General features: G+C 40.6%; 1 protein-coding gene across 1 annotated transcript in view; it reads right to left on the bottom strand.

The window, feature by feature from the left end:
- Positions 1-27,047, bottom strand: part of LOC127425352 (tubulointerstitial nephritis antigen-like) — a 53,032-nt gene that overhangs the window by 8,803 nt on the left and 17,182 nt on the right. The window contains exons 4-10 of the mRNA XM_051671266.1: positions 21,126-21,218; positions 20,802-20,916; positions 13,963-14,086; positions 13,639-13,789; positions 12,266-12,452; positions 11,154-11,199; positions 9,359-9,482 (exon numbers count right to left, since the gene is read on the bottom strand). Coding sequence (XP_051527226.1) covers positions 9,359-9,482; positions 11,154-11,199; positions 12,266-12,452; positions 13,639-13,789; positions 13,963-14,086; positions 20,802-20,916; positions 21,126-21,218 — 840 coding nt within the window. The remainder of the gene's footprint in view (positions 1-9,358; positions 9,483-11,153; positions 11,200-12,265; positions 12,453-13,638; positions 13,790-13,962; positions 14,087-20,801; positions 20,917-21,125; positions 21,219-27,047) is intronic.

Here is a 27,047-nt window from a genome sequence, read left to right as displayed (position 1 = left end):
CTAAACACACCAGGGCATGATCTGAGACTAAAATGTTTCCAATTGAGCAATCAACAACAGATGAAATGAGGGACTTAGATAAAATAAAATAAAAATCTATTCTAGAGTAAATCTTATGGACTGATGAAAAAAAATGTATAGTCCCTACCAGATGGGTTCAAAAGTCTCCAAATATCTGTAAGACCAAGATTATTACACATCCTGTGAAGTGTCAGTGTTGCTGTATGGGGCTTGCACAGTTTTGCTTCACTATGATCAAGGACAGAATCCATCAAAAGATTAAAGTCTCCTCCCAATATTATATCATGAGGGGTGCCAGCGGCTTGCAACATCCCTTCAAGATCTATAAAAAAGCCCTGATCATCAACATTAGGTGCATAAATATTCGCCAAAATAAGACTTTGCCCCTGAATTCCTGCTAAAACAATAATGACTCTTCCTAATTTATCTTTAATCTGTTTGAGACATTTGAATTTTAGATGCTTATCATCTAACTTATCAGTGTAACAACTCCCCTGCTCTTACTTGAGCCAGCACTAAAGAAAACCTGTCCACCCCATTTCTTGCCAAATTTTTCAGCTTCCTGTGGGGAAAGATACATTTCTTGAAGAAACACTATATCATATTTCTTACGCTTAAGAAAATAAATAACCTTCCTTCTTTTTATGGGGTGCCCCAACCCATTCACATTCCACGTGGAGAGAGACAATCCACTCATATTAACATTTGACATTTTGACATATGAGAAAAAAATAGATTGTGTGTCAAAAACAAAATTATAAAGACCACATTCCAACATTAGAGCAACAATCAAACCCCGAACTTCCCCCAGAACCAAACAAACAGAAAAAAGACAAATGTGCTCATTAACCCCGTGCACGACAGCGGCAACTGCCATTCATCCCTCTAAACTCCAACAGTCCATGTACGCCTACGAGAGCCCCCGTGACACATTTGCCATCGGAATGCTCAAGTCCGCTGTTTCTATACAAATTTTGTGAGACAGAATTACACAACAAAAGATAATCTATAAAACAAACTCCAGCCAATAGGTGGAATAAACACAAAGAACGTGTAGATTCATTCACATAACTGTCTCGAAGGTGTGTTCCTCCACAAAACAAATTCCAGCCACTAGGCGGAACCAGCACAAAAAGAAACAAAAAGGCGCTCAGTTCCTAAAACAGTCAAGTGAATGTTCAGTGAGTCGGTCCACTTGGCTGCAACGTGAGTACCACAAAATAACTTACTCAATCCATTGACTTTATGAAGGACAATGCTAGCTGTGGGTGTGTGAATGTTTTACGGCCATCCTTTGCATCTATTCTCAATTTGGCTGGGAACATCAGTGCAAAAGCGAACTTCCGTTGATGTAAGAGTTTCTTGCATTCCTTGAATCGATCATGTTTCTCTCTTGTTGAATTCGCAAAGTCTGGGAAAAAGAAAATGCTGTGTTTTTTCCAAGAAAGCCTTCCTTTAATCCTTGCCTCACATAACATGAGATCTTTATCGGATGATCTCAGAAATTTGGCCAGAATTGATCAGGACCTGTCTCCCTCAGCTGAGCCGGAACCCTGTGAGCTCGCTTGATTTCCAGCTTATGGTCTGTTATGTCGAGCAGTCTCATAAAGAGCCCGTCCAGGAATTCCATCATATTCTGACCCTCTGCTCCCTCAGGAATTCTAATAATACAGACGTTATTCCGCCGACTACGATTCTCCATATCCTCCAGCTTCTCCCAGACGCACTCCAAATACACCTTGGTCGCTAATCGATCCGTTTTTCAACATCCCCCACTCTTGTAACCACCTCAGTGAATTTCGTCTCCATGGCAGTGATTGATCGATGTATTAAAGCAAGATCCTCCAAGTCAGCAACGACCTTCGTTGAATTTCCCTCACTTCTCCGGCCAAATCGGCTCCCTGATCCGCGGCCTTGTCAGGGGCGTCAGCTTGAGCACGTAAGTGTCTTTTAAGGTCTCCAGAGCCCGAGGATTTTGAATTCTTTGACATATTGGTAGGTCTGATCACTGACAATGATGAAACAGCCTACAGAGAGGAGGTGCACACTCTGACACACTGGTGTCAGGAGCACAACCTCTCCCTCAACGTCAGTAAGACAAAGGAGCTTGTGGTGGACTTCAGAAGAAAAGGCAGAGAACACAGTCCCATCACCATCAATGGAGCACCAGTGGAGAGAGTCAGCAGCTTCAAGTTCCTGGGTGTCCACATCACTGAGGAACTCACATGGTCCATCCACACTGAAGTCGTTGTGAAGAAGGCTCATCAGCGCCTCTTCTTCCTGAGACGGCTGAGGAAGTTTGGAATGAACCGCCACATCCTCACACGGTTCTACACCTGCACTGTAGAGAGCATCCTGACTGGCTGCATCTCCTCCTGGTACGGCAATAGCACCGCCCACAACCGCAAAGCACTGCAAAGGGTGGTGCGAACTGCCAGACACATCATCGGAGGTGAGCTTCCCTCCCTCCAGGAAATATATACAAGGCGGTGTGTGAAAAAAGCTCGGAGGATCATCAGAGACTCCAGCCACCCAAGCCATGGGCTGTTCTCACTACTACCATCAGGCAGGCGGTATCGCAGCATCAGGACCCGCACCAGCCGACTCCATGACAGCTTCTTCCCCCAAGCAATCAGACTTCTGAACTCTTGATCTCCCACGATCAAAATACATCAGCACTGCACTTTATTACTCTTACTCTTATATCTCACACCGGACTGTCATAAATTATATTATTATTATATTATATTCTCTCTTAACAACTGACTATCAACCAACAGCCTGAATGTCAATACAGTACAATACTATACATTCTATATTTAATACTATATATACATTTTTATATATTTTTATTTTTTATTTTTATTGAATAATGTGTATCTATATAGTGCGTATTGTATACTGTACAGTGTATGTTATTATTTGTATATTGTTGAGTGTAATTATGTGTATATCAGATGTTTAAATTGTGCTGTGTTAATTTGATGTTACTGTAAATTGGTGCTGTCTCATCACTGTCACGACTGCTATGTTGATCGGAACTGCACCCAAGAATTTCACACACCATTGCACTTGTGTATATGGATGTGTGACAATAAAGTGATTTGATTTGATTTGATTTGATTTATTGTCTACCTAAAACAGGGTGTATTGAATCTCACCGGTTTATGACAGTAATAGTGTCAAAACTAACAAAGTGCGCAGAGCTCGCCTTTCACACGTCCGAACCTCGCATGGCGTCACGTGACTCCCATATTTATATATTCTTATTATGCATAAACCTCACAAAATTTTGTACAATTTATGTTAATCTAATGTCACTTTGCTATGTCATTACGCTATCTATTTGTCAACCAATGGCAGAGGGTGGGAGTGTTTGGGGAAACCTGCTTGAAAACTGTGATTATTTTTTCAATTCAGTTTGATGACTCTAGAGGCAGAGAAATTACACACGTCACCTTTAACTTCTAACCAAAAACATCATCCCGGTTGAGTAGAAGATCCTTCGACTACCAAAATATATCCTGAAAATAGGGCTGTGGACATCCCAGCAGCAGCTAGCGTTCCCCTGATGAGGTGAATTTCCCCATGTGTCTATTTCTCAGAGAGAGGAAGGACCTGAGCATCAGGAAGCCCCCCACACCACCCCCTCGCATCTCCTCAAGTCAACAACAACTTCATGAGGAACCTTCGCCTTGCCCAGAACTTCCTTTCGCTTTGTCACCCGCCCTGGTTCCTCATATCAGGGCACTATTCTGTGTACATATTCATTGTCTTGTCATCTCTATTCTAAATGTTCTTGTCAATCACCACATGCTTCAAAGGGCTACTTATTTGTTATTGTTTATGTGAAATTCTTGAATTAAATAAAGTCTAGCCATGGCCAATTCTAAGGAAATCATACTCCGGAACATATCGTTCTGTTCACAAACAGTGCTTAGCAAACCCTACTGGGAAGGATAAACATTGTCCCCACATAAAAAAACATCAAGAGTCAGATGGCATTTTCCACAAATACTTTGGTGTCTTATTACATTTTTTAAAACATTAGAGGCACAAATCCCATGTTTTTTTGTTGTGAGAACTACTACAGTATATGTTCGATAAACTATCTAACACAGAATTAGCCTAGCATGACAAGTAGCTAGTTTTAAGCACATAAAATATATCTATATCCCCCCTTTAAATGGGGATTTCGCCTGTCCCACCAAAGAGGACTTTATTAAAATCATACTTCGTCATAACTGTCAGAAGTAACAGCTTAATGAAAGCTAATTTAGGTAAAATTTGCAACCCGTTTCTGAATTGTTTATTTTTTATTATTTATTTATTTATGAATTTGTCTATTTTATTTTTATTTTTATTTAATGTTTGTTAGAAAATTAGAAGAAGAAAAACAAAATCACAAAATATAAAATAATAAAATATAAAATAAAACTAAGATTGACCTCCTGAGTTTGATGATCAATATTTACTGGATGTTACGCACCTTCTTTCCCTGGTCATTTCCACAAGACTTTTTGGCCCTATTTTGTATCCTATTCGTGAAAAGTACAACATGTAATATTGATGGCCAAAGCTGGTGGTTGTGCATTTGGCAAAGCCAGGATAAACATGGGTTGGACCTCTGCTGTGGTCTTATCTCACCATATTTTCTATCTTCAGCTCTGGACACTGACAGAAGCAGCCCCTGAACTGCTGTGGGTTTAGGCCTTGCTGTCTGCATTGTGGATGTGGGATCAGCCCGTTGAACAATGCCATTTCCAGTACATTGAACATCAATGAGCTTTCCACAAACTTTCCCAGGCCCTGGGCTTAGCGCAATGCACCATGGTGGGATTTTCCCCATAAAAACACTGCCACTGCCCCCATATACCAACTCTATAGCGCCAGCATCCTCCGAGCGTCTAGAGCAGTGCAAGAACCGCAGAGTCAGCGAGTGACAGAAGGCTGAGAGAAAAGCCAGGGTTCAGACAGATTTTCGCTCAATATCACCGTCACAAGTGAAGCATATCACTCTCACAGACAATAGCAGCAAGTCAGACTTTACAACCGCTCAGACAGACCAATGCAAACACCCACTGACAAGGTTACCAAAAACATACCTGGGATACATTCCCCTACCCCCTGCTTAAACCAGCCTGAGCTGGTTTGCTGGTCTTAACTAGTCTCCAAGCCTGGTCAGGTTGGTGGTTCTAGAGGGATTTTGGGCAATTGTCAACTTGTCAGCCAAAAGACCAACTAAACCAGCTGAGCACCAGCTTGGCCAGGCTGAGAAACCACTGGACCAACTGAAAACCATTTTGGCCAGGCTGGGAAACCACTAGACTAACTGAAGATGGATTTTTGCCAGGCTGAGAGACCACCACTAGAGCATCCGAAGACCAGTTTAGCCAGGCTGACAGATAATTAGACCAATTGAAGACCAGCTTGGCCAGGCTGAGAAACCACTAGACCATCTGAAGACCAGCTTGGCCAGGCTGAGAGACCATTAGACCAACTGAAAACCAGATTGGCCAGGCTGGGAGACCACTAGACCAACTGAAGACCAGTTTAGCCAGGCTGAGAGACCACCAGACCAACTTAGGACCAGCTTGGCCAGGCTGAGAAACCACTAGACTAGAACATCTGGCTGGGAAACCACTAGACCAACTGATGACGGTTTTTGCCAGGCTGAGAGACCACTAGACCAACTGAAGACCAGCTTGGCCAGGCTGAGAAACACTAGAACAACTGAAAACCAGCTTGGCCAGACAGAGAGACCACAAGACCAACTAAAGACCAGCTTGGCCAGGCTGAGAAACCACTAGATCAAGTGAAGGCCAGTTAAGCCAGGCTGAGAGATCACTAGACCAACTGAGGACCATCTGGACTAGTATTAACATGTTTGTTGAAATTAAATACTTCCTTTGTGGAGTGACTGTTTCTGTGAAGACATACCACATCACTGGCATAATGATTACAGAATACTGAAAGTGTCATCTCACTGACACAGATTAGACACACCTGTCCCAGAGGTAAAAGGCAAAACATGCAGACCAATAATAGGCTGAAATATCTAATGATATTATAAATATTCAAATAGCCTTGACAAATGACAACCTAGAAATTAACCACACTTTAAGAAATCTGCATATTGCTTAAAAAGCAAGAATGTTCCTATTGTACCCCAAAAAAGTCCTCCTAATTGTGTTCTGTCCTTATTTTAAATGACTTTTATGAACAATGTAATCTGATTTAAACTCGTTTTAATTTAAAGTAACCTAATTGTTGATTGAATTAAACCAAATATTCTTTAATCAGTCCTTAATTGCATCCTTAATGAGTAAATGAGAGGTTACTTCTTAGAGCAGTGGACTAATGCAATCTGTTCTTTCTGTTAAATCTCAGTCCAGACTGAAAACAAGGGGTAATGAGTTCAGAATTACAACTGAAATGCTATTAGAGTGATGACTGAGTATAGCAAAACCAGACAAAGGGATCTAGCACATGTGTCTGGGGGCAGGGCTTGAAGGCCAGTCATCCAGGTGTTTTGTCTGCCAGCAACAAAACACAAGTCCAGAAAGTGGACAAGTGGTGTCTTGATGTCTCTTTATAAAGGTTTATGGCTTGTATATTATGTATCTATTAGTTTGTTTATTTTAATTATTCCTTAATTTATCTTTGAATGAAAAACAGCAAGAAGCAAATAAAAACAGCATCAGAAAACGATCATCAAACGGCCAAAAGATCTTTTGTAATCCAAAAACATGTTCTAAAATGTAACCACAAGGGTTTACCCTAATACTGAAACAGAGAACTTAAAATGCATTGATCAACAATATTTAACCTGTCTGTTGAGTTTGAAAGTTTACAAAGTTGAGTATATATTTAGTCCCTTTAAGCGACCCCGTATTATTTATAATGTTTGGTTGTGAAGTACTCTTAAAAAACGTAGGTTTTACAAACAAGTTAGTTCACACTTTATTCATAGATGAATAAGTCATTAGTCCCACTTTATAGTCCGGTGGATTTGATCCATTATTGGTTTCTGTAAGTTTGGGGAAGGGGCGTGGTGAACGCATATGTGAGAGAAAAAAATGCGATGAAGACGGAGAGTGTATGCGCTAATCCGAACAGGATTAATTTATTTACCTATCAAAGTGTTGACAAGAGTTCATCCAGCATTTTGTTGATGTATTTTATTTATTTGTTTATTTATTTTTCTGTTCAAAAGGAACGACCAATTCAGGTGTGAGCATCAGATGAACTATAGTTAGATAATAGTGTAATTGTACAGAGCATTTTAAATACACAACTGCGTGTGGCCTATAATAGCTTGCTGTTTCACGCATCATCGTCGACCATGGTGATAATGAATCGGGATACAGAATTGACATCCAGGTAGCGCCCTGGGTAGGGCTGCACCAGCTGTAAGGTCTCACTTAAGTTGAGACGTAAAGTTCACACACTAAGGGCTTAGTAACTAGTCAGGACTTAATTTGGTTACCCACCTGTTCTTAAGGCAAGACTTAACTAGTAGGTCGTAAGCTCTCCGTAAATAATGCGTAGTCCCATAATACTACATTTTCCTGTATTGATCCAATAAACAGCCATCAAATTTGTACAGAACTGTTAAAAAGCTGTGAATATTTGTTTGATCTTGTTACGGTTGATGTTCAAACCTTGTTTGCTCACGTAACTGTCAGCTATTATAAATTATATCCCCATTAAAATACAATGCGTAATAAAACAAGATTTCATTAATGATATAGGCTATTTAGCTTATGTAAATAACAATATTCAATAACTGTATCTAAAATGAATAAGGGACAATAAATACTAATACAACAGGCTGGAAAAATAGACACTTATTCATTTTAAAATGTTATATATTTCATATATTTTGAAACTTGACACCGTACACAGGAAAGTGCACCGTTAGATCGGTTTCATGCTGAAGACGTTTTTTACATAATGTTTTCTCCCGTAAATGTAAACGAGTGTAAATGCCAACATCATCATATATGCCGAAAGGACTGAAGCCTGTCAACCAAAACATGAGCTCATTGATTACATTAAGTGAGTCTGCTTTTTTATTCCATCCGTTACTCCTGGTCAGAGGCTTCTGTAAATATTTAGTTTACAAGTATGGTTACGTCCTACCTAAATTTAATGGTGCAATGCTCAAATATTTAGTAGTGCATAAATTGTAACTTAGTGCCCATTTACGCCACTAAGTTGTAACGTACGTATAGCTGGTGCAACCGGCCCCTGAATCGCTGAGTGGTTCAGGATTCCACTGGCAACGAGGGACCAGCACGAAGGTGACAAGTCGGGTCGAGTTTGAGAGAACCTACTACTCTTTAGCAACTCTGTTTCCCTAATACTGAGGTCCAGATTGCCAAAGTGGAATTAAGGTACTCGGTCTTTAATTTGTTTGGCTCTTCGGGGTGAAGGGGCCGATTCTCTTCTGTTTTGTGGCCACAACGCACACTAGCAACGGTACAGGCCTGCAATGGAGGGGGGTGAGCATGAGAGAGAGTGTGTGTGTGTGAGTGGGCCCACGTGAGTTAGTTGTTTTACGTAATATTTTGGTGTTACAAAGGTATTTCATGTAAACGTTCGTTTATTGATAGATTTTTTATATTTTCAGAGTGTTTATTGGATATTTCATACATTAAAATGTTCTTAAGTACAAGGTAAAACCAAGAGTGTTATATATTGAGAGACATTTTATTTGCGCTTACCTGTGAAGTGTTATACCAAACTTATATTTCCATATTCAGCTGTGGTCAGTGAAACAGTCAAAAAGAGTGTGTTTAAAACCTGAATTGCAGTATTATTAGTGTGTAATAGGTTCAGGCTGTGAACTTGTTACTTCAAAGTCAATACATTTTATTCATTTTATTTATATTATTTTCAATCTTTAAGGTTATTATTCCTGTTTATTTTATCTAATTTCATTTTTTTTCCTTCTCATTAATAAATCTTGTGAATTGGTTAGTCTAATTGGAATTTGCTGAGTTTATTTATTCATTTATTTAAATTGAAGGGTATATTGTCTTAAACAGTTAAGTTCAGCAATTAGAGGGTTACTTCTTATTCACAAACAGTTACATTTAAGCTTAAGATTTGCTTCATATTAGTGTGATGTACAGGTTATTGGTGTGCCAGAGGAACCCTTTAAATTAGTCGAGAGACACAAATCTGAACCTGAGTGCCCGCCCTATAAAAGCTCAGGTCTATCACCCCTAAGAGGGAAGAGGGTGCTACAGAAACATTGCCAAACACTTATTCTTCTGTTTTCACCATTGAAAATGAAAGGTTACGGGCTGTGGGAAACTAGTAGTCTTACCCTATTATCCTGACGGAGTGTGCTGCATGTTTGCGGTACTGTGGTGATTTGTGGTAATTCACATCTGTATGGCTGTAAATTCCACTCTTGTACACAAAGAAATCCTCATGGACCTCCATGATGGCTAAAGGGTAAAAATCAAACAGTAGACACACACATTATGCACAGTATGGTGACATGTATCTTTAAGTACAGTTTTGAAATACAATGCAAAGCGATTTACTGTGAATTGTAGAAGCTTTGAAATGATGTCTAAAACTCTCAAACTGGCATTTAACTTTGAATGGCATTGTGGTTTAACGCAAAGAATCTTTGACCTTTAGATGCCATCAATGTTTAAAAGCTGATTATTCATTCTTATCACTAACAGTCATGCTGTGGGAAATACTATGGTGGCTTTAAAAGCCTAATTACGTAATATCCCACAAGCACACCCAAACACCATGTTCCCTAGCAGATCAAAGTGAGATCAAAGTCACTGCTACTGCAATTGTATTGCTCAAATGTGTTCAACTTCACATGACATGAAGTAAAGTAAAACCAGCTAGGCACACGTTTCTGGAAAGTTCAGAAGCAACTGCATTCCCTGCTAAAACAAAAACCAGCCGAAGGTGATTTGCTGGTCTTAGCTGGTTTAAACTGATCTAGCCTGGCTAAAATGGTGTTAAAGGGTTAGTATCCCCCCCCCCCCCCCCCCCAAAAAAGAAAACAGAAAATTATGTTGTTCTTTACTCACCCTTGTTTCATTCCAAACTCATACAGTATGACTTTCTTTCTTCCGTGTAACACAAAAGGAAGAATGACAGCCTCAGTCTCCATTCACTTTCATTGTATGTAAAAATAAATCAATAAATAAAATGCAATGAAAGTAAATGGCGACTGAGGCCGTCAGTTCCTAACATTCTGCTTAACATCTACTTTTCCATGGAAGAGAGTAAGTTTGAACCAGTATGAGGGTAAGTAAATGAAAGAATTTTAATTTTTGGGAGATCTATCACTGGTCAAACTATAACTGCTCTTCCAGCCTGGTAAAGGTGGGTTTCAGCTGGTTGGCCAACTGAAAAGTGCCCAAAACCGCTCTTACACAATAAAAACAATCCAGCTTAACCAGAATGGCCAGGCTGGGAGACCAGCTAACCACATTTGGCTGGTTTAAGATGTGTGTGTGTTTTTATATTTTTATTTTTATTTTGTTTTTTTGTCAGCAGGCTTATGGGAACTACCTTTACCCTCAGGCCCTTTAGGTTTTTCCAGACATCACTAAGGGATGCTCAGCTCAAACACTGGCAAATATACAGCACAGTAAACATAGTAAAAATAAGCACATACTCACACATACAAAGACAATCCTTTTATTTCTGATTTCTAAATATGAGCCAGAGGTTAAACAGAATTGTTTTAAAGATTAGAAATGAAAACTGGCATAAAGCCAAAGTTCACTCCTGTCTGGGACAATACAACAGAACGCTGTCACAGTATAATGGAACACCCCTGAACAACTCTACACAGACACACACCCATTCATTACAGCCTCTCTCTACCACACACCTTATCATATTACTCTAAGGGATTTCTCTCAAGTATTTAGTGAACATGTGACAATTTTAGAGCTAAAGCTCAAGGCCTTTTATACAAACCGAATGCTTTATGGATGTCTATGAGTGAATAATAATACATAATGCAAAGATTGGTAGTTGTTAACAGTATTAATTAAGTATTTTAACCATTCTTATCCTAAGGCTCACAGTCTTGCACAAGCAAACACATGGACAAACACTTCTGGAGAAATCCATACCTTGTACAGGGCCATTATCCATAATCTCTTTCATAATCTCCTTCTCCTGTGAGCGAGAGGGCAGAATATACACGTCACAGTGAGTTCAACAAGCTAAAGTGAACAGCATCTTACACTCTAATACACATTATACAACAGTTAGTTCCACTCCTCTTATCTGATTGTACAAGCAGAGTTCCAAGAATGCTGATATATAGTATAACAGCACTGGGACTCTTTACTGTTTATATCACTCCTCTTGTCTCTTTCAGACAGGCTGTCAATCCATGTATTGCTCTACGACATGCAAAGATTGATTCTGTTTTGGCTTTTTTGGAACTATTTTAATTAGTGGAGCAAAATAGACAAAATAACTCATAAAATTGTGTCTAAAATTCAATTTACTTGATCTTAAGGATGATGAATTGACCAGTCTTTAGTTTAAACACTTTCCTGTGTGGCATCTGGGTCTCTATATGATCTAAGCACGTTTATATGTATGAATATAAAGTTGACTATGCATTAAACAAGACAAATGGGTGGTGGGATATAGCTTGGGGAAAGAATATGTTCAGTTATGACATGAGTTCTTATGTCATGCCTCTCCAGACAGTTGCTAAGTTATTTCTCCATGTGGCTTTGGGTTGATGGGTCTTGACTAATGAAGAAATGAGAACAGAAATGCACACAGATGCTGGGTGTAAGGGAAAAAAACAGTAAATAACTGACACTAACTATTGGTATTATACCAGAAGAGTTATGTTTTTTATAGAGGGTGTAATTCTATAATCTGAAAAAGGCATGCAAATATTTCAGAGCAACACACAGGACCCTTGATTGCACATAAAGCTGTAGTGAAATAGAAGGAAAACGGGAATGTATGATTTCTACTGCCTTCTTTTGAAATGTCACCAGAATGAATTGTTTAGGATGGCGAGTTTAAATCCAGAATGTGTAAGATCGTGGGTTTTTATCCTATACAGACTCAGGGACCCCAAACAATTGCAACCAGCATATTGCTTGAGACTAAGGAGAATCTCTTGAATGGGAAGGTTTGTGGAGTTGAATGCAATAACCTAACCTTAAATCTTTTGCAAAGGTATTGTCCTCATTAGAGTGGTCAGTTTGCTTACATTAGAAGACAGCCTGTACGGTGGAGTTGACTGATAGATTTCATTGTGGTAGCTGTGGCTGTTGGGACAGTGTGCTATGGCCTGTCTCTTCCCTCTGCCCACTGCACGACTCTGCATCATACAACGGGCGACCTCAGCAGGGGTTTGCTGGGGTGGAGAGAAGGGGTAACACTCTTCTGTCACTACCCTGAGAGAAAAAGGAAGAGACAGATACTTAAATCATCCCAGTTAGCATTCACACATCTCTAAGATGTCTGGTAAAGTGCATATTGTCTGGAAAGCATTGCATATGAATTATTGTATATAAACATATTAAAAAGGGTAGAATCACATACATTTTAAATCATTAATGTCTCAAAAATCAGAAACTCTCTCAAACTTTCAACATCAGAGTTGAAATACCCATATTAGCATCCTCACGGACGTGAAATCCATTATATCTTAAATTTGCGCAGCAATAGTAGACATATTTACACTCACTGAGCACTTTATTAGGAACGCCTATACACCTGTTATTCATGTGATTATCCAATCAGCCAATCATGTGGCAGCAGTACAGTGCATAAAATCATGCAAATACAGGTCAGAAGCTTCAGTTAATGTTCACATCAACCATTAGAATGGGGAAAAATGTGATCTCAGTGATTTGGACCGTGGCATGATTGTTGGTTCCAAATGGGTTGGTTTGAGTATTTCTGAAACTGCTGATCTCCTGGAAATTTCACGCACAACAGTCTTTAGAATTTACTCAGAATGGTGGGACGACAGCTGTCAGTAGGTGGCTTGCACAGACCCAACTTAATGAAGACTCATGTGCTGATATAAACTCCACTTACAATGTGTGCTTAAAAGAAGGATTATCCTTTGTTTTGTTTTTTCTGCAGTGCATTTCACGTAATGCTGCCAATCAAGAACGATATGCTGATAAATACTGTAACTCTCGTTTGTGTGTTCCTCATCTGTAGATTATTAATTAAGATCAACATCAATGCAGATAAAAAACATGGATGAATGAGCATTGTTATAAGCAACTTTGTAGAAATGAACGGAGCCACATTGATTAGACTGTCTGACTGATGGCCTATTATGTAAGGGTTGTTTCGGCTCATGAAACTCACCTGTGATTGGCTGGATGGTTGCTCAAACAGCCCAAAGTAACAAAACGCAAAGAATATTGTATACAATCCACCATTTGGAATCGGTATGGGTTTAGCTTGTATATAGCTTGAAATAGTGCGGGGGACCCAAATCACCTTTTTAAAGAGTGCGGGGGACGTGTCCCCCATGTCCCCCACAGCTGCTACGCCCTTGGATGAACCACTTTAAATTTGGCGTTCTATTTGATGTTAGGCAAAATATAAGTAGTAAATTACCCTCTTCGCCTTAGGTACCACCAAGCTCCATCAATACGGCCACCGGTGCAGCCATCCTGGTGACGCGTGTCACAGGAAATCAGATTCTGAGGGGAGAGCTGAGGGGTCATGTGACCCATTGATTGAATAGAGATCCGGTCTGATGCAACAGCTAGGAGTAAGTCAGAAGTTTCAGATATAAGAGGAAGGACAAAAGAACCTTAGTATAGTACCTATTATAGTAATATTACATAACACACTTGATACATTTCATTGTGTATACTTTATTCAGCTATGTTCTTGGCTCTGAATGCTGTGCTCTGTGCTATGTATTGTCTGGCTCACCTGCGGTCGAGAAGGCCCAGGATGCATTACAGTTGCCCTGGTCCAGGGGCTCATGGATTTTGCCAGGCCATTTGTCTGCTGCATTGAAGTAACTTGGCAGATGATCGTTTCCATTCATGTTCATCTACAGAACATTAAGCAAGAATTAGTGCTTTTTAACTTTAGAACATCCTGTGGCTTATCTGTACATAAATCTCCAAAAATAATGCAATTACACACAATGCAGTTTTTCATAAATGCATCAATGGTGTGATTTAGGAAGTGGTGACATATAATAATTATTCCCCTATGGATTCTCTTCACAGGGCCTCATAATGGATGAAATGCAGTCTGGATCTCCAAAGTCCAAGATTTGTATGAGCAAAATACAAGATTTTGAGTGGTTATGTAATTGTGATTTGTTAATTGTGTGGGGTTTCATAAATATTCCAGTGGAAAAGACTTCTTACCCTCTTCAACTTAACCATTAATGTGACTTTGTTTTCTGTGGAAAAAATGTGTTCCATCAGAAAAAAAGTCCTAGTAAAAATTCGAATAATCCCAATAGTCTTTTATCAAAAAAAAAAAATTAAAAAAAATTAAAAAAAACTATGCAGAGTCATTTTTATTCACAATTCTCACCTTAAAATTTAATAAGGCCTGAATAATTCATATACACTTTCTCTTATAAAAAATGATGCAGCAGGCTTCTGTGCATCTCTCCCTCTTTGGTAATATACAGCTGCTCCAGCTGTTCTCCTACATTCCAGCCTTTGATATTGTCATGATTCTCCCTGACAGCTACCAGATATGAACCAGTGGAATGCAGGTGCTTGTCAAGTGACCCGCATTGCAGTGGTAAATTGTGGTTATTAAAGGCCCCTGTAGGGCCATAGCTTGCAGCAATATTTGACCCAGTGCTAAAGGTGAGCACTCACAAATAAAAGAGAATGTCCCCATAGGAGAGTAAAAGCTTAATTTATATACAGGTATACTGTGGGGTCAAACAGCTTAATAAACATACTAAATGTCTTTACAAAAAATACAAAAAAGTTTCTGTTAGGGCTAGGGTGGTGCATGTTTTCTTAGATACTTTGGGGACTTAATTGTTTCTAGAAGTTAAATCTCGCCAGTCGCCAAATCTGTACATTCGGGGACGTCCTCAATTGGAAAAAAAACCCCAATTTGGATTAGTGTTTAGGTTACATCCTGTTATGTTTCGGTTATTTTTGACCCGTCCAAGAGTTAAAAACTGTGAAAAACTAATCTTAATCTTGAATTTTGATGCCTTAGGATTCTCCACAACATTGAATCGTTGAATAAGTAAAAAAATTAATAATGATAATTTAATTATTATGATACTTGTTTATACACTATATGCAATGTCAGGGTGTTTTGGGTGATTACTAGGGTATTGCTAGGGTGTTGCTAGGTGGTTACAAGATGGTTGCTTACTGGCCCAAATCAAAAGAAACCATCTCCAAGTCTCTACAACCTCTACGATCCTGATCCCAAGATACGTGTGGGGACCATTTCAGTGGAAGTCTATGGGATTTGTTTCAAACAGATACAAATTCTAAGTATTCTAATTATCATCTTTTTTTTTTACCCAAAAGGGTTTACTGTATATCTACTGTAAAAAACTGTACTGCCTTTGATACATATATCTATATACTGTAGGTGGTGCTCTTTTCAGATAAAGTGCTATTTTTAACAGCTTGAGTTTAATGTTAAAAACAGGCAATGTTCATGTTTATAATCAAAAGGTAGGTGCTGCATATGTACTGTACTCAACCGAATCTTTTTTGACAGGATCGAAAAGGTTGTTTAGAATTTTCTCCCAAAATGAAAGGTTAAGGCTAGTCTGCAGTATTTATGATGAGCTTTTCATTGTATTACAACAATAGACATCAATGGTATGCCCTTATTTACAACCCCAATTCCGAAAAAGTTGAGACAGTATGAAAAATGCTAATAAAAACAAAAAGGAGTGATTTGTAAATTATAATCACCCTTTGCTAAATTGAAAGCACTACAACTACACATTATATGATGTTTTTTGTTGTGAATTTCATTGTTTTTTGAAAATGTACAGTCATTTAAAATCAGATGATTGCAACACGCTCCAAAAAGTTGTAACTTGTGATAGGAAGATCGGATCATTTTACTGACTATCTTTGAGTCTCGTTCAGCAAAATTAACGAATCTTTTTTCAAGTCATTTCGTTCATCATGTGACATAGGCTCTACAGGAAACAGAACTGATTAGTTCACCTCCCGAGTCGGTCTTTGGAGTTCGGATCTGAGTCTTCGTTATTTGACACGTGACCTCCAGGCTCAGCACTGTCAGTGTGTTGCAGTTGTTTGTATCGTGAACAGTACATGTCATGGCAATAAATGATTTTTTAAAATCATATGAATCGTCATGGTAAATTATTTTCATGTATTTCATGCAGAAATTGTTGAGACGATATTTTATCCCAAGTGTAAAATTAGTTCATAATAAATTAATGCTTGATTTGGGTCTATTCCCAACAAGAACATAAGAAGAAATAAATAAATAATACAACGAGGGGATGCATTATGAAGGAACAATAAATTACAGTTTATTTAAAATCAACTCAATAAACAAGTAAATAATATGGGGTTTCCTTATAAACCCTTTTTCAGGACACTGTGTTTTAAAGATAATTTTGTAAACATCCAAATAACTTTACAGATCTTTATTGTAAAGGGTTTAAACAATGTTTTCCATGATTGTTCAATGAACCATAAACAATTAATGACCATGCACCTGTGGACATTAAGACACTAACAGCTTACAGACAGCAGGCAATTAAGGTCACCATTATAAAAACTTAGGACACTAAAGAGACCTTTCTACTAACTCTGAAAAACACCAAAAGAAAGATGCCCAGGGTCGCTGCTCATCTGCCTGAATGTGCCTTAAGAATGCCGCATGGAGGCATGAGGACTGCAGATGTGGCCAGGGCAATAAATTACAATGTCCGTACTGTGAGACGCCAAAGACAGCACTACAGGGAGACAGGAAGGACAGCTGATCATCCTCACAGTGGTAGACCATGTGTAACAGCACCTGCACAGGATTGGTACATCTGAATATCACACCTGTGGGACAGGTACAGGATGGCAACAACAACTGCTTGAGTTACACCAGGAATGCACAATCCCTCCATCAGTGCTCAGACTGTCCGCAATAGGCTGAGAGAGGCTGGACTGAGGGCTTGTAGGCCTGTTGTAAGGCAGGTCCTTACCAGACAGCACCGGCAACAATGTCGCCTATGGGCACAAACCCACCTTTGCTGGACCAGACAGAACTGGCAAAAAGAGCTCTTCACTGATGAGTCACAGTTTTGTCTCACCAGGGGTTATGGTCGGACTCGCGTTTATCGTCGAAGGAATGAGCGTTACACCGAGGCCTGTACTCTGGAGCGGGATCGATTTGGAGGTGGAGGGTCCGTCATGGCCTGGGGTAGTGTGTCACAGCATCATCGGACTGAGCTTGTTGTCACTGCAGGCAATCTCAACGCTGTGGTTTACAGGCAAGACATCCTCCTCCCTCATGTGGTACCCTTCCTGAAGACTCATCCTGACATGACCCTCTTGCATGACAATGCCACTAGCCATACTGCTCATTCTGTGTGTCATTTCCTGCAATACAGGAATGTCAGTGTTCTGTCATGGCCAGCGAAGAGCCCGGATCTCAATCCCATTGAGCACATCTGGGACCTGTTGTATCGGAGGGTGAAGGCTAGGGCCATTCCCCCCAGAAATGTCTGGGAACTTGCAAGTGCCTTGGTGGAAGAGAGGGGTAACATCTCACAGCAAGAAATGGCAAATCTGGTGCAGTCCATGAGGAGGACATGCACTGCAGTATTTAATGCAGCTGGTGGCCACACCAGATACTGACTGTTACTTTTGATTTTGTTTCCTGTACAGAGCTGTCCCCGGCCAAATGAACGAAACACAAGCACGGATTTTGCACATGCATGGCTGTGACAAAATGAACAAATCACTCTCTGAGACTACTCGTTCTTCCGAGTCATATAAAAGATTTGTTCAAAATGAACGAATCGTTCATGAATGATCCATAACTAGTTGGGACAGTCGAGAGTTTACTACTGTGAAACATCACCATTTCTTCTAATAACACTTATTAAACATTTGGGCGCTGAAGACACAAGTTTGTTAAGTTAAGAAAGTGGAATTTTTCACTATTCATCCATTATGTAGGTCTTTAGCTGCACAATTGTACGGGGTCTTCGTTGCCGTCTGGTGTGCTTCATAATGCGCCACACATTCTCAGGTCAGCACTGCAGGCAGGCCATTCTAGTGCCCATACTCTCTGTTTACACAGCCATGCACTTGAAATCCGGGCAGTATGTGGTTTCCAGGGATGTCCCTGGAAAAGACGGTGCTGGATGGCAGTATATGTTGCTACAAAATGTGTACATATCTGTCTACATTCATGGTGTTCTCACAAATGTGCAAGTTACCCATGCCATGGGCACTGTGTGTGTGTGTGTGCATCACTCAGCTCACTCATTAGTATGCATGCTGTAGAGTGAGTGTGAGTGTGTTTTAGGGCAGAAAGTAGGCAGATAATGGCTTTTATCAGAATTTTGTGGGACTTTACTCTAGTGCAACAAACAGGTGGAGACGTGTTGGAGGATGTGGGCTGAAAAGAAAAGGAAAGAGGGAGGAAAATAAGGGTATGGGCCCCTATCTAGACAGGGAAATGCCCTCTTTCCCTCTCTCTCATTTCTAGCATTCTCTGATTGTGAGATGGTCTCTTATGCAGCGTGTTGGTGTAGATCACGAGCAGCTTTCTGCAGTTAAAGCCTGAAAGCCTCAGTAAGCCACATCAAATAGCACATGGCCAGATGGTCACAAACAGGATGTAAGAGCAACTGACCATTCAAATGCTCTCATTCACTGTACCACACTGCACTGCAAGGAGCTGATGCATTACAGAGATCAAACAACAGTCCGATTTTTTAATCCTATCACTTATTCTTGCTTTGATGGTCCCTACGGCAAACTGCATTACACTGAAGACTATTATGGTGAAAAGCGTGAGACAGCCATCAATGAATAAAGAGATAATCTCATCTGTAACTGTCTGTAGAGTCGAGGAGGGCGGGGCCGGGCTGGAATGAGACACAACCGGTCCCCAATCAGCCTGATGGGGCGCGCGAGGGATAAAGGCGGCCGGGGACGACAGTTCGAGAGAGAGAGAATTATGGGCAGCTGTACTGTGTGGGTTTTGGTTGTGTGTTTGTTTAAGTTGTTTATTAAATTATTATTTAAGTTGTCAAGCCGGTTCTCGCCTCCTCCTTTCCACTGAACCCCCTTACACTGGTGCTGAAACCCGGGAAGGAGGAGGGATTCCCGTCGCAGGGTCCTCGACACTGCCGTCCACCCAGGGGAGCGCCGCTGCCGTCCGACGGGGGACGGAGTAGCCCGACCACCCGGACGCGGGGAACGGCCGCCGTCCGCGAGGCGAGTGGGGACGGGACTCCCCGACCGCCTGGAGCGAGGGAGCCGCTGCCGGGGGTGGAGGAGTGCCCTGCCGTCCCCTGGGAACGCGGAGGGGTCGAGAGAAGACCGCCGTCCGCGGGGGGAGGAGGGAAGTGACTCCCCGACCGCCTGGAGTGGTAGGGCCGCTGCCAGGGGCGGAGGAGAGTCCCCATGGGACGCCGGGAACACGGAGGGGCGTTCTGTCCGCTGGGGGTTGGAGGTCTGACTCCGGTCCGCCCGGGGAGGAGCGGCTGCAGTCCGCCTGAGAGGGTGGAGTAGTGATCGGGGACCACGGCGCATCAGAGAACCGGTGAGTCTCTTTTTTCTCTCTCTCCTCTCTCTCTCTCTCTGTCGCTCCGTGTTGGCCTTTCCCTCGCTATTTTGTGTTGTTGTTGTTTTTTCCCCTCCTGTCTCCTCCCAGGTCGAGGAAGGCGGGGAGGACCTGCCGGCAGTCGGGGCATAAGGCACGCCCCCACTGGAGAGGAAGGGTGGGGGGGATGTACGTCATGCCGGGGGCTCCCCGGCCTGAGGCAACGCCGGGAGGAGTGTAGAGCCAAGGAGGGCGGGGCCGGGCTGGAATGAGACACACCCGGTCCCCAATCGGCCTGATGGGGCGCGCGAGGGATAAAGGCGGCCGGGGATGACAGTTCGAGAGAGAGAGAATTACAGGCAGCTGTACTGTGTGGGTTTTGGTTGTGTGTTTGTTTAAGTTGTTTATTAAATTATTAAGTTGTCAAGCCGGTTCTCGCCTCCTCCTTTCCACTGAACCCCCTTACACTGTCTCTTTCACATGCCATTAGGGCTGTGATGCAAAATGTCAAACCCTCCCCATTGAAAAGATCAGCACATTGCAAAAATTCCTTTTCTTAATCAGTTTTTTTGTTTTGCTTTCCAGTAAAGACGTCTACAAGTTCTTGTTCTTGTTTGTAGTTTAAGCATAAATCTAATCAAATTTAGAGAGAATTATGCTTACAAAAAGAATTTGCCCATGGGGAAAGAAAAATAATTCAAGATATATTGAAAACAAGTTTTAATATCTTGTACAGGTTTGCTTCTCAAATAAATGTGACTTTTTAAGTATGTTAAACTGCAAAATGAGACAAAACTACTATTATTTTTTGCAGTGCATTGCTGGTCAACAGCATAAGTTGTGTTTTGGATGTTGGTCCCCAGCAAGACTTCTTCAGTCAACCAGCCTCGCCAAACATGCTGTTTGATATGGTCACCAGCTAGACCAGCACCAAGATCAGATTGGTCATTACCAGCATAATCCAGCCTAGTCTAGCATGGAAATTCATGTTGCCTGCAGATGAAACTTACCTGGATCTCATTCATATTCATAACAGTCCGTGAGGGGCGCTGTGTGCCTAGACGGTGCCGCAGACCCTCGTCCAGGGTCATACCCCAGAACTGACTGTAGTTAGCTGCCCTCCAGCTGGACAGATTAAGACAGGGAGGGAAAGAGTGGGAGAGAGGCGTAAACTTTTCTTAGTGCATTTGTTACATATTTAACACCTGTAATGGCTCACTCTATTTTGAGTGGCAGTTATTGTCAGCTAAGTTTAGAGTATGAGATAACTGCATGTAAGTTTTCTAAATGGATACCACAGGGCATCAAGGAACGAGAGAATGCCTGGCACTTACCCTAAACCTCTCCTGTTGATTTCCTGGATCATGTCATCCTCTATCAGACAGGCATGATGCTCACATTCCCAACGTCCATTATGACCACAAGTACTGCAGGAGATGAATAAAAGTCAGTGAACAGAACCAAACACTTTTATAGTGCAAGTCCCTGCCTTTAAAAACCTTTGTTGTACTTTCCTTTAAAGACCCCTTGAAATGGAGAGTGCAGTTTTCTTTTCCCTTTTCCTATTGAAACTGAAAGGTGGAACATATCAAAGGGCACATAACTTAATAAAGAAAAAAGGGAATAGGCTTTAATTACACCATGACCATGAACCATGATTTGTTATAATTTGACTTTCTAGTTGGTGGCAGATGGTATTATGGGAAGGGGCATTCTTATTCTAAGGGCATTTAATTGGACAAATTTGTGTAGTATTTTTGTATATATCTAATTAGAGATTCATTGTCAACATTTAGGAGTACACTAGAATATAGATGTCTTCCAAGCTAATACACACAGACTAATAGCCACATAACTTCAACTTTAACATTGCAGTACTGATTGAAATAACTTTTACATTAACTTTTAGCATAATAAACACTTTCTGTTTAATAAGCAAGGTCTGTTTATATAAGTATTGTAAAACAGAGAAAACATTTCGGCAAAAGTCAGACAACAAGAAAGAGAAAACATAAAACAGCCCAGTGGAAATCAAAATTTGGACAAAAAAAGAGGAATGACATGAGATAGAGAGAAAGAGAGAGAAAGTAGAGGAACTAGGACTGTGAGCCTTTTAAGGCAGCTCTTGAAGAAATATCCATTTTTAGTCAGTCTGTGCGAGGGAAGGTGGTTCAGGCCTGGCATTTGATAGGAACATGTGAACATGGATTAAAAAAGAAAGAGCAGATAGGCTTTAAAATCACGAGTCATTACTGTGGATGAGATACATGGTGTAGAATATGACACAGCAAACTCTGTGATGAACACAGCCCTGCTGTAAAAATGATTATGCACAACATATACGCCATATACAGCATTTTAAAATGGCCATGCTAAAATTTACAATATAGTAACAGCTATGACAACTGTGACTTTATTTCATGTAACTGCGACTTTATATCTCACAATTATTACTTTATTTCTCAAAACTGTGACAATATTTTGTAATTGCGACTTTATATAGTATCAATTGTGACTTTTTCTCTAAATTGCGACTTTATATCTCACATTTGCAAGTTTATTTCTCACAATTACAACTTAATTTCTCTTAATAGCAACTTAATATCTTGCAACTATGACTAAATATCACACAGTTGTGACTTAATGTCTTTATTTCTCGGAATTGTGATTTTATTTATCCTAATTATGACTATATCTCGCAATTACAATACTATTTTTTTTTCTTTTATTTTGTGACTATATCTCACAATTGCGACTACTTTTTGCAACTGCAACTACATATCATAATTTTGTGACATTAGTTCTTACAACTTGGACTTTATATCTATGGTGACTTTCTATTAATTGAGACTATATCTCACAATTGCGACTTTATTTCTCGCAACTGTGATTATTGCTCGCAATTGCTACTATATATCTTGCAATTGCAGCTTTATATATCGCAATTGTGACTTTATATCTCACAATTGTGACTTTATATTTTGTAATTGCGACTTTATATCTGACAATTACAACATAATTGCTCTTAATTTTGACTTAATATCTCGCAACTGTGACTATTTCTACCAGAAAGACTCAAATTAAATGAGAATAATCATAATACGAGGACTGAATGGGGCCGACTAATATCCCTGTAGCCGCGAATTCAAATCCAGGGCATCCTGAGTGACTCCAGCCAGGTCTCCTAAGCAACCAAATTGGCCCAGTTGCAAGGGAGGGTAGAGTCACATGGGGTAACCTCCTCGTGGTCACTATAATGTGGTTCTCGCTCTCGGTGGGGCACGTGGTGAGTTGTGCGTGGATGCTACGGAGAATAGCATGAAGCCTCCACACATGCCACGTCTCTGCAGTAACTCGCTCAACAAGCTACGTGATAAGATGTGCGGATTGACAGTCTCAAATGCGAAGGCAACTGAGATTCGTCCTCCACCACCCAGATTGAGGCAAGTCACTACGCCACCATGAGGACTTAGAGCACATTGGGAATTAGGCATTCCAGATTGGGGAGAAAAAAAAATATGAGGACTGAATAATTTCCTTTGGCGTAAGCACCGTCCTACGGTTCAGCACTCGAACTGTCAGATCCTGCCGGAAGAGGATGACGGCAGGGAAGAGGAACTTACCCCTACAGCAGGACGGGACCTACACTGATGGTGAAGGTATGTTTGAGGGGTGAAAACAACGCACATGGTGAGCGATAACTGACCGCTAAGAGCTATAAAGAAGATGCTGGATTATGATGGACAAGATGCCTGAATTGAATGATTGCTGTGTGTTACCATGAGTCTTCCTGGCAAAACTACCACTACGCTTCCATTTCTCTATATCTTGCAATTGTGGCTTTATTTCTGTTAACTGGGACTTAATATCTTGCAATTGTGATTTCATATCTTGCAAGTTTTTTTCTGCAACTATGACTTTATATCTTTATTTAACTTTGTTTCTTGCAATTTCAATTTTTACTAATATATTTTGTAATTTCACAAAATTAAGTCACAATTACATGATATAAAGGCAGAATTACCTTTTTTATTCTTCTTCCGTGGTTTCACAACAATAATTAATAAAGGGCAATGCACAAATGATACCCTTCTGTTCATGATATACTCTTCTTCACAGCTTTGAGGCACCCCCAATGTCACCAAAACAAGTGTTTTAGGAAGCCTATATCACAAACAGGGAAATATAACATTGCTTTTTGCAGTCACAACACAACATTTTACAATGACCAGCATATGTCTCTACAGTCATTGCTCACACCACAAATAAATAAATAATCTATGTCAGCAACAAAATACTTTCCAGGAGACAGAGATCTCATGTGTAATATCTGCTGGTTTTGACTGGAGGAAGCAGGTAGTATCTTTTGACCTCTTATTTCCTTTGTCACATGACAAGATTTTAGGGTCTTTGTGCAAGTCCCTTACCTAGTAGTTCAGATACAGACATAAATTCACACATTCCACAGCAGCACACACACTGAGTGAAAGTGACAAAAGGTCTTTAGAGTGCAAAGGTGTCAGGTGACCATTGTCAACAGCAAGCCGAGTTTCTTTTTCTCTTTCACGCTTCACTGTAATGCTCAAATCAGTATCGTTATACAAGTCTGAAGGTCACACAATCTTTTTTACATTCCTTATGTTATAGAGCAGAGATATTTGTGTGCTTTCTCTGTGTTTACATTTCACAGTAATCTCTTGAAGATGACAGCTGGATGAACGTATGTGCTTTAGATCTCGTCTGTTGAGCAACTCATATACCATCTCTCCTCATGCGTGCTGATAGGACCCATAGGTAAGCTGTAGCAAACAGAGATTTATTGATAAAACTGTCTGGATCGAGATGTTACTGGCTTCGGGAGAAGCAGAATTGCTGAACCGTCATTGTGTGTCCAACTAAACCAGAACTTAAAATATTTTGAATATCATTGCATTAGATACAAAAGATCAAACCAAGCATTTATTTTTAAGAAAGTTAGCACAATCACAGTTTTCAAGCAATACATTTTCACAAAAAACGTTTGTAACTACAGTACTACCCCTACTCTGTCAGGAGTAAACTAGTGGATTACTATAGAATTTCCTATGGGGATAAATAGCTTTGGCTAAATAACAAATAATAAAGATTTCACATTCTTGCCTCCAATAACTTCAGAGATTTACAATACTTTCTGATTAGTGGTTATCGAAAACAGCTACACTGTAACCTGAACATTGCTATTACCAACAGAGCCCAGGGGAACATCACAATCCTGCTAAAACTACAGCTTTAACTAACCTAAGCTGGTTTGCTTTACAAGTCTTAGCTGGTTTAAGCTAGTCTATCTGGTATCCCAGCCTGGCCAAGCTGGTCTTGCTGGTCTCCTAAACTGGCCTTGATGGAGCTCAGCTGGTTTAATTAAAACAAGCCAACAGACCAGCCTGACCAGGCAAAGAGACCAACTGAGAACAACAAAACCAGCCTAGGTTGGTTGAAGCTGTTATTTCAGCAGGTGTGTGTGAGATATGGTTATGATAGAGATATGGTTATTGGGGGCGGGGGGGGCTGCTTCATTCCAAACGTATGGCCCAGTCCAGTGAGGCCTGAACTCAGGAAATCTCAGGAACACAGAGGTGAATGAGAACCAAGAGGGAACAACAAGTACACTGGGACAGCAGCCAGTATTTCATCAAACTTTTCCATTACAGGAAGCAAAGCACTAACAGCAGTTGCAGGAGAATGTGAAAAAGATTGGGATAAAATGAGAACTTAAGAGAGGGAAGATAACGTGGAAATGGCAGGAGGTGCCAATCTTGTGGTCGGTGTGATTACACAAAGCACTGCCACGACAAACTACCAGATAAAATCACATCTACAACAGACTGAGTCAGACATACAAACAAAAACAAACCAACAGACAAGACACATAAATAAGCATTTTATGCATGTCCAGTACGCAATTTTATATGCTAAGGTTATAAAAAGTAACGTGAGCAGTGGACATATATGGATTCGGTTCTTTTTTTTACAGTAGAAAGAATATCAATTTAAAATTCATATATCTGCCAGTGTTAACAAGTACACTGGCAAATAGATGGCATCAAAGCAAATAGACGTAGACTAAAAGCCACAAAACTCTGACTTAAATTTCATGGGGTCTTTAAAGTGAAAAATTAGCCTGACCTAGTAAAGGGGCAGTGCTGGCTCAGCGGTTGAGGCTCTGGGTTACTGACAAGAAGGTTGGGAGTTCAAGCCCCAGCACTGCCAAGATGCCACTGTTGGGCTCTTGAGCAAGGCCCTTGACCCTATGTGCTCCAGGAGTGCTACACCATGGTTGACCCTGCACTCTGACCCAAGCTTAGCTGGGATATGCAAAAAAAAGAATTTCACTGTATATGTTCAAAATGTATAATGTGTGACAAAAAATGAAGGTAAGAAATTCCTGCTTTCCTATTCTGTCTAACCATCACCAGTTTCTCAAAAGCAATGCACAATACATAGTGCTTTCTCACAGTGAATGGTCCAATGCAGAAAAGGGTCAGACCAATAAACACAATCCCATCCCAAAAAATAAATGAGTAGAAAGAAAGAGAAGTTGTACACAATTTTTATTTTTATATATATATATTTTTTTTTATTTTTTTTATTTTTTATTTTGTATATAGATTAAGTGTAGGGATGTCATAAAATATCAATATATCGATAATTGATCAGCATGTTATTTTATCGATATATGTGTGACAAATTCTCTGACTTTCTTGAGTTCCTTCTGAAGGAGGAATTGGAAGCCGGGTAAACAATCCAACGTGAGTTTTATTTCTACACTTTTCAGCATCAATCAACAAACTGCTTTTCAGAACAACATAAAATGCATGAGCATACAGTCAGTGTCGTGCATCTCTCTCTCCCCTCTGGCAGCCTGGACACCCTTTTTATCCCCCTCCAGCTCTCACTGAGATAATTTCTCACAGGTGTCAATAATTACAGTTCTCCTTCTTCCGGCCTCGCTCTCCACAGACGTTGCTCTGCCACGCCCATATCACCACATACCCTCATCACCCGACTCAGGCTGGGGAGTCATCCGGCCTGTGACTTACTCCCCCTACCGCCCCTCCCATTTCTAGAGAGGAAATCCGCCACAGCCATCTGCACCCCTGGCCTGTGGACCACCTCAGAGTTAAAAGGCTGGAGAGCCAGATACCAACGGGTGATCCACGCATTGGCATCCTTCATGCGATGGAGCCACTGGAGCAGGACGTGGTCCGAACAGAGGATGA

Source organism: Myxocyprinus asiaticus, chromosome 34 (assembly GCF_019703515.2).
Source record: "Myxocyprinus asiaticus isolate MX2 ecotype Aquarium Trade chromosome 34, UBuf_Myxa_2, whole genome shotgun sequence".
Classification (NCBI taxonomy): Eukaryota; Metazoa; Chordata; class Actinopteri; order Cypriniformes; family Catostomidae; genus Myxocyprinus; species Myxocyprinus asiaticus.
This window is presented reverse-complemented; position numbering and strand designations above follow the sequence as displayed.